Below are 15925 nucleotides of genomic sequence, written 5' to 3' on the forward strand. Positions count from 1 at the left end.
TGGTTGTTGTTGTTGTTGTTGTTGGTGGTGATTATTGGATTGATTGTTGTTGTTGTTGTTGATGATTATCCGCTGGGCACCTCTTAACGGACGCCTGACTGACGGCAGTTTTTTGTTGTTAAACTCGAATAGACACTGTCCACTCACTCGTTTTAAGGCCGAGCCGACCTAGGGGAAGACCCAAAAACCGGTTCGGACAGATCAGTCGTCACTCGTGTTGCCGGTGGCCGAGAATCACGGCTCAGATCGCCCACCCCCTGTTAGTGGTGGTGGCAGTGCGCTAACCACTGCGCCACCACTCCGCCGTCCCTTCGCTCGCGAATTGAATTCAATATCCGTCGAGAAACGACGCCAAGGGGCCCAGTGAAGCATTCCGCTTGGGACGTTTTTTTCTTTCTTCAGAGTAAAATAAAGAACGTAATGCGTTGCCTTTTTAAAGTACGCGTGCGGGCTTGTTTGTATATATACTCGTATTTGAGTGTTTGTAATTGTGTATACGTGTGTGTGTTAAGTACACGCGTGTGTGTGTGTGTGTGTTAAGTATACGTGTGGATGTGTGTGTGTGTGTGTGTTAAGTATACGTGTGTGTGTGTGTGTTAAGTACACGTGTGTGTGTGTGTTAAGTACAGGTGTGTACGTGTGTGTGTGTTAAGTATACGTGCGTGTGTGTCAAGTATACGTGTGTATGTGTGTAAGTATACGTGTGGATGTGTGTGTGTGTGTTAAGTACACGTGTGTACGTGTGTGTGTTAAGTACAGGTGTGTATGTGTGTGTGTGTTAAGTATACGTGTGTGTGTGTGTGTGTTAAATATACGTGTGTGTGTGTGTTAAGTACACGTGTGTATGTGTGTGTGTGTTAAGTATACGTGTGTATGTGTGTGTGTTAAATATACGTGTGTATGTGTGTGTGTGTTAAGTATACGTGTGTATGTGTGTGTGTGTGTTAAGTATACGTGTGTGTGTGTGTGTGTTAAATATACGTGTGTGTGTGTGTTAAGTATACGTGTGTATGTGTGTGTGTGTTAAGTACACACACACAGTTAGCGCGCTGCGCTCCGCACTCGGCGACCCGAGTTCGATGTCCCGCTCACGGGTACTCAAAAGGGTACTCGAGTACTCAAATGAGTACCCGGTTCGATCCTTCGACGCCCCCGTCCCGTGTGGTGGGGTACAATGTGAGTACTCTCACCTCTTGCCAGCGTGCTGTCGAGTGGCGTGAGATGGAAATTGCAGGGCATGCGCCTTCACATTCTCCACGTAGACTCGAATTATTAGAAAGGTTTCCAAGAAAACAAATAACGCCTAGGGGACCCCTGATGGCAGCGGTCCCTGTGCGGCACAAGGTGAACACAGCGACGAGTGAGAGAAGCATTAGTCTACTGGCAGGGCGCGTGGGCGATGTTGCTCATTGGGGTGTTCCAATGAAGTCATTGTACGTCGAGTGAAAGAGCTTCATAGCTCGTCGGATTCCTCCAGTGAACAAAGAAAAATTCAAGATTCTGTCAGAATACACGGGGCAGTATTAATCAGGGCGGCCCAAAGTTGGAACCGCAAGTTTCTAGAACCAGCGGCCGGCGCGTCCCTCGAAACGAGTTTCAAGCAGCTGCGTTCATTAAGAGCCCTTGGCTTTTTGTCGTTAGCTGAATGTAATGTATTACTTTATATAATTTCTGCCAATATATACACACACACGCACATGTACATGGTGTGTATTTTAACTGGAGTGCTACCATCACACCGGGTCATGCATCGTCCGCGTGCCACGGCATATTTATTGGTTCTGTGTCTTGAGTTTTTTTTCTGTGTCTTGATTTTTTTTTCTGTGTCTTGAGTTTGAAATTGGCATTTCTATTACAAAAGAACGAAAACTTCTCATAAGCCAGAGAGAAAAAAAAAACGCAACGTGAAATGTCAACTAAAGTTCTACAAATGCATTTAATTGTTTAATAACTTATTTTAAATATACACACACACACATATTTATCGAAAGACAAAGATCCCCCGTGTAGCCTGAACAGACTGTTGGGGCAAGTGCTGTTAGCGAGTAGTACCAATGAAGGCCGACACTGTGACACACGAGGGGGTGGGTGAACAACGCCACGCCCGACCGCCTTTGTCTCCCCAGTAGCGATGTTTACACACCGCACCGGGTACTCGTTTAAGGCCGAGTCGACCTAGGGGAGGCCCACGACTGGTTACAATCGTCCCTGGTGTTGGCCGTGAGAAATAATTGAATTCGGCGCGCTGGGTTTGTCGTGCAGCGCGCTAACCACTACACCACCGCTCCCCACAGTCCACCTACACATGAAGACATACATCAACATGCATACGTAGCCATGTAACCAGGGCCATTTAAGTTCCCTTTCCCTGGTCGTTTGTGCCGTCGATTACCAGCCCCCTTCTCTTATCCTGTGACTGCCTCCCTCCCTGTTTAACTTCTGTCATGTACGCATGTCATTTGCCAACCGTGATATAATCATGCCCAATGTGCCTGCACAGCGCCTTGGGATCTGGCTGCGTGCATACGCCGTGTCTCTGCAGTTGTGCATAGACTCGCACAGAGACCCATAGACTCGCACAGAGACCCATAGACTCGCACAGAGATCCATAGACTCACACAGACACCCATAGACTCGCACAGAGACCCATAGACTCGCACAGAGACCCATAGACTCGCACAGAGACCCATAGACTCGCACAGAGACCCATAGACTCGCACAGAGACCCATACACTCGTACAGAGACCCATAGACTCACACAGAGACCCATAGACTCGCACAGAGACCCATAGACTCGCACAGAGACCCATAGACTCGCACAGAGACCCATAGACTCGCACAGAGACCCATAGACTCGCACAGAGACCCATAGACTCGCACAGAGACCCATAGACTCGCACAGACACCCATAGACTCGCACAGAGACCCATAGACTCGCACAGAGACCCATAGACTCGCACAGAGACCCATAGACTCGCACAGAGACCCATAGACTCACACAGAGACCCATAGACTCGCACAGAGACCCATAGACTCGCACAGAGACCCATAGACTCGCACAGAGACCCATAGACTCGCACAGAGACCCATAGACTCGCACAGAGACCCATAGACTCGCACAGAGACCCATAGACTCGCACAGAGACCCATAGACTCGCACAGACACCCATAGACTCGCACAGAGACCCATAGACTCGCACAGAGACCCATAGACTCGCACAGAGACCCATAGACTCGCACAGAGACCCATAGACTCGCACAGAGACCCATACACTCGTACAGAGACCCATAGACTCACACAGAGACCCATAGACTCGCACAGAGACCCATAGACTCGCACAGAGACCCATAGACTCGCACAGAGACCCATAGACTCGCACAGAGACCCATAGACTCACACAGAGACCCATAGACTCGCACAGAGACCCATAGACTCGCACAGAGACCCATAGACTCGCACAGAGACCCATAGACTCGCACAGAGACCCATAGACTCACACAGAGACCCATAGACTCGCACAGAGACCCATAGACTCGCACAGAGACCCATAGACTCACACAGAGACCCATAGACTCACACAGAGACCCATAGACTCGCACAGAGACCCATATACTCGCACAGAGACCCATAGACTCGCACAGAGACCCATAGACTCACACAGAGACCCATATACTCGCACAGAGACCCATAGACTCGCACAGAGACCCATAGACTCACACAGAGACCCATATACTCGCACAGAGACCCATAGACTCGCACAGAGACCCATAGACTCGCACAGAGACCCATAGACTCGCACAGAGACCCATACACTCGCACAGAGACCCATAGACTCGCACAGAGACCCATAGACTCGCACAGAGACCCATAGACTCGCACAGAGACCCATAGACTCACACAGAGACCCGTAGACTCGTACAGAGATCCATAGACTCGCACAGAGACCTGTAGATTCACTTATAGACCCATAGACTCGCACAGAGACCCATAGACTCACACAGAGACCCATATACTCGCACAGAGACCTATAGACTCGCACAGAGACCCATAGACTCGCACAGAGACCCATAGACTCGCACAGAGACCCATACACTCGCACAGAGACCCATAGACTCGCACAGAGACCCATAGACTCGCACAGAGACCCATAGACTCGCACAGAGACCCATAGACTCACACAGAGACCCGTAGACTCGTACAGAGATCCATAGACTCGCACAGAGACCTGTAGATTCACTTATAGACCCATAGACTCGCACAGAGACCCATAGACTCACACAGAGACCCATAGACTCGCACAGATATCAATGGACTCACACAACGACCGATATACTCAGAAATCAATACAATGTTGTACATTTATAGATGTTTATTACGACAGCAAATAACTTTTCACGATCGAAATGGGGTGCTGATGTTAAGGCAAGCAGTTGGATACTATACTGGTGCGCCTGAAAGCGACTTCAAAGTGTTTTATGTTCTTAACTAAGTTTTATTCGGGAAACACACATCGACCCAACGGCGCCCAAAACGCCAGGCGGCCAGCAACGGACAGTACGATGAAATATGTGAATTCATGGGTGTGTTCAATATCGCAAGGTTGTACGAAGTTGAGAAAGAGAGGATAGGAGAGGAATTCCAAAGCAGAGCGGTGCGGGGAAGAATCAGAACGAGGAGTGAGGTGAACCGGAGTGGTGAGCGGGTGGGTGGGTGAGTGGGTCAGTGGGTGAGTGAGTGGGTGAGTAGGTGAGTCAGTGAGTGGGTGAGTGATTGAGTGGGTCAGTGGGTGAGTGAGTGGGTGAGTGATTGAGTGGGTCAGTGGGTGAGTGAGTGGGTGAGTGAGTAGGTGAGTGGGTGAGTCAGTGAGTGGGTGAGTGATTGAGTGGGTCAGTGAGTGAGTGAGTAGGTGAGTGGGCAAGTCGGTGAGTGGGTGAGTGGGTGAGTGGGCGAGTGGGTGAGTGAGTAGGTGAGCGGATGAGTCGGTGAGCGGGTGAGTGATTGAGTGGGCGAGTGAGTGAGTGAGTAGGTGAGTGGGTGAGTCAATGAGTGGGTGAGTGAGCGCTTGAGTGGGTGCGTGAGTGGACGAGCGAGTGGGCTCGTGTTTGAATGGGTGGGGAGTGGGTGATTGAGTGAGCGAGTGGGTGAGTGTTTGAATGTGTGGGTGAACGGTGGTTGTTCACAGTGTGATGGATGGCAATCATCGAGTGAAGCTCACAGCTCCATGAACCATGGTCCTGTAATCGTAGCAGAGGTGTGGACTCGAGTCATGTGACTTGGACTCGAGTCAGACTCGAGTCATGAATTTGATGACTTGCGACTCGACTTGGACTTGCATAACAATGACTTTGTCCCACCTATGAGATGTGGACTCGAGTCATGTGACTTGGACTCGAGTCAGACTCGAGTCATGAATTTGATGACTTGCGACTCGACTTGGACTTGCATAACAATGACTTTGTCCCACCTATGAGATGTGGACTCGAGTCATGTGACTTGGACTCGAGTCAGACTCGAGTCATGAATTTGATGACTTGCGACTCGACTTGGACTTGCATAACAATGACTTTGTCCCACCTATGAGATGTGGACTCGAGTCATGTGACTTGGACTCGAGTCAGACTCGAGTCATGAATTTGATGACTTGCGACTCGACTTGGACTTGCATAACAATGACTTTGTCCCACCTCTGAATCGTAGCGGTATGAAACTATACGAGGCACGGTATATACAGAGCACCAACACTTGAACCCAGCACACTGACCCTGCGCTTCAACTGTGGTGAACTAAATTGCGTTGCTGCGTGGACAGAGAGGACGGGGGGAGGTTCGTTGTTTCGATTGCCGCGTCGGACATCGCTTCGCCTCTCCCTCTGTATGCTGTAGACGCCCCACTACAATAACCGAGATTAATTATAATTTAATTACAAATTAATTATACACAATAGAGGGGTTTTTTTTTAGTTAGATCGCGTAAATATGTAAATGTGTCGTTAAATCCGCCACCACCCGACACAGCCAACGAATGAGGTTTGTGTCACGTAAACAGAACGTGTCCAATTCGTCACTAGTACAGCATCACCGGTGTGTTGGAGAGCCAAGCCACAACATTTACAATGTGTGGACGATGAGTGGAGTGGATATGGGTAGCCGAGGGAGCAGGTAAGTGGGTGTATGTGGAGGTGTTTGTATGGGTGGGTGGGTAGATGGGTGGGTATATGGATAGGCAGGCGTGTGGATGAGTGGATGGGTAGGCAGGGGATAAAGTAGGTCGGTGTATGGGTAGGTAGGTGAGTGTGCGGTTAGGCGGATAGGTAAGTAGGTAGATACGTGGAAGGGTGGCTGTTTAGAGGAGCAGTCGTATCGTGTTGATTCGAAACTTTCGTGACTGCAGGAATCCATGCTCTTTGGTTCTTTCGGTAAAGTCACGTAGGTAGAAAATTAATAGATCACGACGTTTCGATCGCAACACAAGCAGCCGTCGTCAGGCGAGACGGACGCAGCAGGAGAACGGCTGACGCCGGAGCTAAAAAAATACTTCGATTTAAAGCTTTCGTGACTGCAGGGATTCATCTTCTTGGTTCTTTCGGTAAAGTCGCGTAGAATGGAAATAAAAAACTAATAAAACATAAAACATGTTTTATGTTTTATTTTTTCACTTACTCACTCACTAAAACATGTTTTATATTTTATTTTTATTATTTTATTATTTCCCTTCTACGTGACTTTACCGAAAGAACTAAGAAGATTCAAAAAAATACTTTTAATTTCCAAGCCTCTACCCATATCCCACCGATCTCAACATCGCCACGGCGAACAGGCTCACCGCACTCCCCCACTCCGTAAAGATGCACAGCGTAGACCTCCTTCGCTGCTATGCACGAACATTCAACTCAACTGGTGAAAAGAACGCGTCCACTGGGCATTTAAAACAAGAAGAGACGAGTGTTGCATTTGCCGTTGCGTGGAGCGCGCTTGCCAGTAACTTCGGCTCATCCTGCGACAAGCTGATGAGAGCCAGGAGGTGGAAACTGATCCACAGCTCGCTTGCTTGAGCACAACGCGGCTTGATAACGTCTTTGTGGACAGTCGGCGAAGGCTGTAGGGCAAAATGCATTCACGTTACTACGTGGAGAGGCGTACGTCACGTTAGTTGATGCGCACTTGACTGTTTCGTCTCATCGACACGTTGTGTTTCAGCCACCACACACTGTGGGCCACAACGCATGCTCACCCACTCACTCATCCAATCACTCACCCACTCATTCACTCACCCACTCACTCACTTACTCACCCACTCACTCACTCATTTAATCACCCACTCATTCACTTATTCACTCACTTATTCACTCACTCACCCACTCATTCACTCACCCACTCACTCACCCACTAAATCACTTACTCACCCACTTACTCATCCAATCACTCACCCACACACTCACTCACTCACCCACTTAATCACCCACTCACTCACTCACTTACTCACCCACTTACTCATCCAATCACTCACCCACACACTCACTTACTCACCCACTCACGAAATCGCTCACTCACTCACTTACCCACTTACTCAATAATTAACTTACTCACCCACTCACTCACCCACTTACCCTCCCACTCACTCACTCACGTACTCAATAACCCACCCACCCACTCACCCACCCACCCACTCACCCACCCACTCACCCACCCACTCACCCACCCACTCACCCACCCACTCACCCACTCACCCACTCACCCACCCACTCACCCACCCACTCACCCACCCACTCACCCACCCACTCACCCACCCACTCACCCACCCACCCACTCACCCACCCACTCACCCACCCACTCACCCACCCACTCACCCACTCACCCACTCACCCACCCACCCACTCACCCACCCACTCACCCACTCACCCACCCACCCACCCACTCACCCACCCACTCACCCACCCACTCACCCACCCACTCACCCACCCACCCACTCACCCACTCACCCACCCACCCACTCACCCACCCACTCACCACATTGCAGATATGGTCACCTCACCTCTTTAGTCTGATTCTTCCCTTGGCACCGCTCGGCTTAGGAATTCCCTCTCCATCATCACCATCGCCTCGCTCCGCACCCAAACCCTTACGTTCAATAGCCTCCCGCAATTCACAACGCGCGTTTACACGTTCATCATCGATTGCAATTCCATGAGTGCAGCGTGTTGCTGGCCGCCTGGCGTTTTAAGCCTCTGGGGGGGGGGGGGGGGTGGCACTGTGCTTGGCAATTGTAAAACAAACAAAACGACAACATTCATGAGTGCTTCTTGAAATTATTTTCATCGGCGACACTGCGTCGTCCAAATTTACGAGTGAATCCAACCCGTGCAAGCTCAGAACGAGACAACGGGTTCGTTAATGAATAATGTAATCAATCGATTAATTCATTTATTAATCGATTAATTTATTATTATCAGACCCCATATGATATATAATGTGCCGTGTCCAACTCTACTGGCCTCTGTCTGTGTTCTGAATAAGGGTCGTCGCCCGAAACGTCGTTCATTATAGATGTTATTGTAATTCTCTTAGTAAAGCCATCGCGTTATTGGCGGACGTGTTGAGTTGCACTGTTACATCTCTACAAACAAAGACATACACACAAAGACAAATATCCCCCGGGTAGTCTTTAGTCTTTAGCAGACGATACGGGGAGTGGGGTGGGAGGGGTGAGCGATGATGATGATGATGATGGTGGTGATGGTGGTGGTGGGGGCATTGCACTCATTGTGTTGTTGTGCTGTTGTGTTGTTGTTGTGTCACTCCGCCCAGACCTCTCCGTATGAGATCAAAGACTCGAACGGATCTCTGCACACGGGACTTCCCCAGGCCACGGGATACTATCACTACGACGGGGCGATAAACCAGTACCAGTATAGCAGGTACACACTCCACATACACACAGCGCACATACACACACACACCACGTGCACACACAACACGTACACACACCACGTACACACACACCACGTACACACATACCACGTACACACTCCACATACACAGCGCACATACACACACACACCACGTGCACACACAACACGTACACACACACACCACGTACACACACCACGTACACACACCACAAACACACACACCGCAAACACACACACACCACATACACACCACGTACACGCACACACCACGTACACACACCCTACATACCCACCACAAACACACCACAAACACACCACCGCATACACACACCGCATACACACCACGTACACACACACATCACGTACACACACCACATACACACACATAGCAAACGCACACACACCACAAACACACACACCACATACACACGTCACATACACACTCACACCGCATACACACACCGCATACATACGCAACATACATACGCCACACACACACACCACATACACACACACCGCAAACACACACACACACCACATACAAACACAACACATACACACACACACCACATACACACGTCACATACACACACACACACCGCATACACACTCCACATACATACGCAACATACATACGCCACACACACACACCACATACACACACACCGCAAACACACACACACACCACATACAAACACAACACATACACACACACACCACATACACACGTCACATACACACACACACCGCATACACACTCCACATACATACGCAACATACATACGCCACACACACACACCACATACACACACACCGCAAACACACACACACACCACATACAAACACAACACATACACACACACACCACATACACACGTCACATACACACACACACCGCATACACACTCCACATACATACGCAACATACATACGCCACACACCCCGCAAACACGCAGGACATTCACACACTCCACACACAGACAAAGATCCCCCATATAGCCTTTAACGGCGTTGGGGCAAGTGTTGTTAGCGGGTAACATCTATGAACGCCGACACGACCCACGAGGCGATGTGGTTACCAGCCCAACGCCCGGCCGCCTTTGTCTCCCCTCGTGTAGAAGTTTACACATCGCAACCAGGTACTCAAGTTGAGGCTGAGTCGACCTAGGGGAGGCCCAGGGCCTGTTCAAATTTGAATTTGATGCGTCGTCGCATACAAATTTTGACACACCCAATGTTCAAGTAACAATTTGTAATCGTCAATAATCATCGTTAGGATACGCATTTTAATAATTAGCACGCATTATTATTTTATAACACACGCAAATGTAGCGCGTTCATATTGACACAGCACCGATATACAGACCGTACCGATACACGCGCGCGCGCACAGATAAAGACAAAGATGCGCCGTATAACCTGCGCAAGTTGTTTGGGAAAGTGCACACTCGGGGGTGGGTGGCCAACATCAGGCACGACCGCCTTTGTCTCCCCGGTGCCGATATTTTGACACTGCCTACCAAATACTCATTTAAGGCTGAGTCGACGCAAGGGAAATCCGGGACCGGTTCAGAAAATGTCGCACGGTTTGTAACGCACTGCGCCAACTACCACCACCACCACCACACATACCTCCAGATGCGCACGCATACTCGTGAGTAGGTACACACACACACACAGACAAAGATCCCCCGTTTAGCCTTAATACTGGGACAAGTGCTGTTATCGAAAACCCTATTAAGGTGAAAGAGCCATTGCTATGCACACACACACACATACGTACACATGTAAACGTACATCATCATCATCATCATACAACTCATGTAGGGTGAAATGAATTGTAGAATATTAAAAAATATGATGCACTAACAAGCGTGATGATCACTACTCGGGAAATGCAGCTACCCTCCCTCTAGCTAAATACAAATCACTATAAACTTACACACACAGACACTAAACAAAGACACACAGGCGCAAATACAAAGATGCCCCGTGTAGCCTTAACAGACTCCTGGGGCAAGTGCTGTTAGCGCGCATATGAAGTCGGGCACGGCACACGAGGGGGTGGGTGGCCAGCACCACGCCCGACCGCCTTTGTCTCCCCAGTGGCGACGTCCACACGTCGCATCAGGGTCTCAATTGAGGCTGAGTCGACCTAGGGGAGGCCGAGGTCCGATTCAGATAATCGTCACTGGTCCTGGCCGTGAGCGGGAATCAAACTCGAGTCGCCGGGCTCGAAGCGCAGCGCGCTAACCGCTGCGCCACCGCTCCCTACACACACGCACTCAGACCCACACAAAGGCACACAGGGAGACTGTTGGTTAATGCATCAGCCACGGATATCTGAACCGATCCTGCGCCTCCCCTAGGTCGACTCAGTCTGAACGGAGAACTCTAATTCCGGTGTATAAGCACCGGAAAGACAGAGACGACCGGGCGTGGTTTGTTTCACACCGCCCACACTGTACCAGAGTGGTGAAGTATGGCCATTTGGCACTCGCTCAGTCGCTCACGGCACCTGTACTCACAGCCTGCGGGCTGTCAATGGTATTGGCCAAACATCTGCACGTGAAAATGTGGTCATCGGATTCCTGGGTAAATCAGTCATTTCAATTATTTTTATTAACCCAGCAAACCCCAAGACATTCGCCAATAAAAAAAAAACTACGGTCTTGAATGAACACGCAAAACGCCGTGTAAAATAGTCGATGTTTCGAGAAATGGCCCATCTTCATAGCACACGAAGAATGGCGATGCGCATTAAGCAGAGCCATTGCTCTGTACGTATCTATGGACCACAGCACGCGTGCTATGAAGAAGGGACGTTGCCCGGAACGCCGCCTGTTATGTATTCATCCCTCTTCTTGGTTCTTTCGGTAAAGTCACGTAGAAGCGAAATAATAAAATAATAAACATTTAACATAATAAAATAATTCTCACGACGTTTCGGCCACAACGCAAGCAGCCGTCCTCAGGTGAAGAACAGGTCTGTCGGAAAGACAGCTTCTTTGGCCGAAACGTCGTGAGAATAATTTTATTATGTTTTATGTTTATTATTTTATTATTTCCCTTCTACGTGACTTTACCGAAAGAACCAAGAAGATGAATCCCTGCAGTCACGAAAGCTTTACATCAAAATGTATTCATCCCGTGAAGGCCACGGTGTTGGTAGCGACTAATGTGTTGCGCTGTCGTACATTGTCCACCACTGCCAACGCAGCAGCAGCAGCAGCAGCATCGCAAAATAAGTTGTATAATTTAAATTCAAATTATCGTTATTCTCTGGCCAATGTGTCGTGACGCGTACCGCAAGATCCGACCGTGCCCGCTGCATTTGCTTCCGTTTGCCGAACGGATTCGTGATGAGGGTCGCACTCGTTACACACGCACGCACACACGCAGCACACACGCAGCACACACGCAGCACACACACGCACACGCACGCAAAGTGTTCGCCACAAGTGAACCACGATACCTCGCTGATCTCGTCGAAGGGCATCGAGCATCATCACGCGGACTCCGCTCAACAACGCAGCAGCAGCAGCTGCAGCAGCAGCAGCAGCTGCAGCAGCAGCAGCTGCAGCAGCTTTTGGCTGCTGGGCCATCGAAACAAAGGCGGCGGTCACCGCATCATCGCGCGCCGCTTTCAGACGCGCTTCTGCGGCCGTCTGGAACGCTGTGCACTTTTAAATGTAGATCAGCGGTCGACAGCGCGCGTCTCGCTAAGGACCGCCGCTCCGTTCTTTATCGAGGACCGCCACCGTCTCGTGTTCACCGTACGGTGCATCGCGCCTCTTGAAATATTGAGGGTTTTTTTTTTTACCAAATTCGCAAAAAAATGCCTCCGCCTCTACTCAGATTTCTTCAGAACGAGCTCGCCTGTGCGTCTCGTTTGTTGTACACCCCCCCCCCCCCCGTCGCCACAAACGCCGATTAGCACGGTTGGCCACGTACGGTGCGAAAGAATTCCAATGTACATACAAAGACAAAGATCCCCCGTGTAGCCTTAACAGACTGTCGGGGGCAAGTGCTGTTAGCGAGCACCTACGAGGCCGGCACGCCTTTGTCTCCCCAGTGGCGATGTTTACTGCACATTGCACCAGGTACTCATTTTAGGCTGAGTCGACCTAGGGGAGGCCCAGATACCGGTTCAGATAATCGTCACCGGCGATGGCTGTGAGCGGGAATCGATCCCGGGTCGCCAGGTTCGTAGCGCAGTGCGCTAACCACTACACCACCGCTCCCCCAACGTGCATGCAACATACAAACACACACACGCAACGTACACACACGCAACACACACACACGTAGCTTACACACAACATACGCACGCACACACGCAACATACACACAACACACACACACGCAACATACACACACACACGCAACATACACACAACACACACACACGCAACATACAAACACACACACACACGCAACGTACACACAACAAACACACACACACGCAACATACACACAACACACACACACGCAACACACACACAACATACACACACACACGCAACGTACACACAACATACACACACACACGCAACACACACACACGCAACACACACACACGTAACTTACACACAACATACGCACGCACACACGCAACATACACACAACACACACACACGCAACATACACACAACATACACACACACAACACACACACACAACACACACACAACACACACAACATACACACACACGCAACATACACACACACACAACATACACACACACACATACATACACACACACAACATACACACACACAACATACATACACACACACAACATACACACACACAACACACATACACACAACATACACACAACACAACACACACGCAACATACACACAACACACACATACACAACACACACACAACATACACACATACACACACAACACACACACACAACACACACATACACACACACAACATACATACATACACGCACACAACATACACACACATGCACAACATACACACATACACACAACATACACACACAACATACACACACACACAACATACACACAACGTACACAACACACACACAACATACACACACACACACAAGATACACACACACAACACACACACAACATACACACACAACACACACACAACACACACACAACACACACAACATACACACACACGCAACATACACACACCCACACAACATACACACATACATACATACACAAACACAACATACACACACACAACATACATACACACACACAACATACACACATACAACATACACACACACAACACACATACACACAACATACACACAACACACACGCAACATACACACAACACACACATACACAACACACATACACAACACACACACACAACATACACACACAACATACACACACAGCATACACACACAACATACACACACAACATACACACACACAACATACACACACAACATTCACAACACACACACAACATACACACACACACATACACAACATACACACATACACACAACATACACACACACACATACACACACACACACAACATACACACACACACGCAACATACACACAACATACACAACACACACACACAACATACACACACACACACAACATACACACACACAACGTACACACAACACACACACACACAACATACAACACACACACCACACTCAACATACACACAACACACACACACAACATACACACACACACAACATACACACACAAAACACACACAACACACACACACAACATACACACAACACACACTCAACATACATACACACACACAACACACACACAACACACACTCAACATACATACACACACAACACACACATAACACACACACACACCACACACAACACACACACCACACTCAACATACACACAACCCACACACACAACATACACACACACAAACACACAACACACACACACAACATACACACAACACACACTCAACATACATACACACACAACACACACACAACACACACTCAACATACATACACACACAACACACACATAACACACACACACCACACACAACACACACACACCACACTCAACATACACACAACCCACACACACAACATACACACAACACACACACAACATACACACACAACACACACACAACACACACACAACACACACACACAACACACACACAACACACGCGCTGCTTTGGGTCACCGCGCCCGTGACCCCCCACCGTGACCCCCGGCCTGTGCGCCCGCGCCGTGCCGAGGGGCTTCGCACCTGCAACTCATTACCCCACAACCACCACCACCACAACCACCACCACAACCACCACCACCAGCAGCAGCAACAGCAGCAGCAGCGGGCACAGAGTCTCGCGAATTCGCCCCTCCCGCCCGTTCGCTTCCGCTCCTTGACAGCTCACAACGGTGGGAAGGGAAGTCGCGGTGTCTGGGGAGGTTGGGGAGGGTGGTGGTGGTGGTGGTTGGTTGTGGTGGTGGTGGTTGTTGTAGGGAGTGTAGGGTGGTGGTGCATCTGTCGGTGGTCTCAGTCAGCCAAGCCCATGGCACCTGCTGGGTCTGTCCCGTGACCCCCTACTGCACCTAGCCTGGCACAGCAGTCAACCCACGGCACCTGCTGGGTCTGTCCCATGACCTCCTACTGCACCTAGCCTGGCACAGCAGTCAACCTACGGCACCTGCTGGGTCTGTCCCGTGACCTCCTACTGCACCTAGCCTGGCACAGCAGTCAACCCACGGCACCTGCTGGGTCTGTCCCGTGACCTCCTCGTGTCAACGAGGCTTCGATGCTACGCGTGGCCTCAAAGTGCACCTAGCCTGGCACGGGCGCCCTGGTGGCATCACCGTCACTTGGTGGCGAATGGCGGTTGCATTGGGATTCGTTGGGAGTGTGGTGGTGGTTGGTAGTGTGGTGGTGGTGGTTGTGAGTGTGGTGGTGGTGGTGGTTGGGAGTGTGGTGGTGGTGGTGGTTGGTAGTGTGGTGGTGGTGG

The 15925-nt window shown here is 49.8% G+C and overlaps 1 protein-coding gene across 1 annotated transcript in view; it reads left to right on the forward strand.

Moving 5' to 3' along the window:
* The window catches only part of LOC144732236 (iroquois-class homeodomain protein IRX-6-like), a 101359-nt gene that overhangs the window by 66084 nt on the left and 19350 nt on the right, over positions 1–15925 (forward strand). The window contains exon 3 of the mRNA XM_078613635.1: positions 8806–8915. Within this exon, the coding sequence (XP_078469761.1) occupies positions 8806–8915 (110 nt within the window). The remainder of the gene's footprint in view (positions 1–8805; positions 8916–15925) is intronic.

Source organism: Lampetra planeri, chromosome 42 (assembly GCF_965212315.1).
Source record: "Lampetra planeri chromosome 42, kcLamPlan1.2.h2, whole genome shotgun sequence".
Taxonomy (NCBI): Eukaryota; Metazoa; Chordata; class Hyperoartia; order Petromyzontiformes; family Petromyzontidae; genus Lampetra; species Lampetra planeri.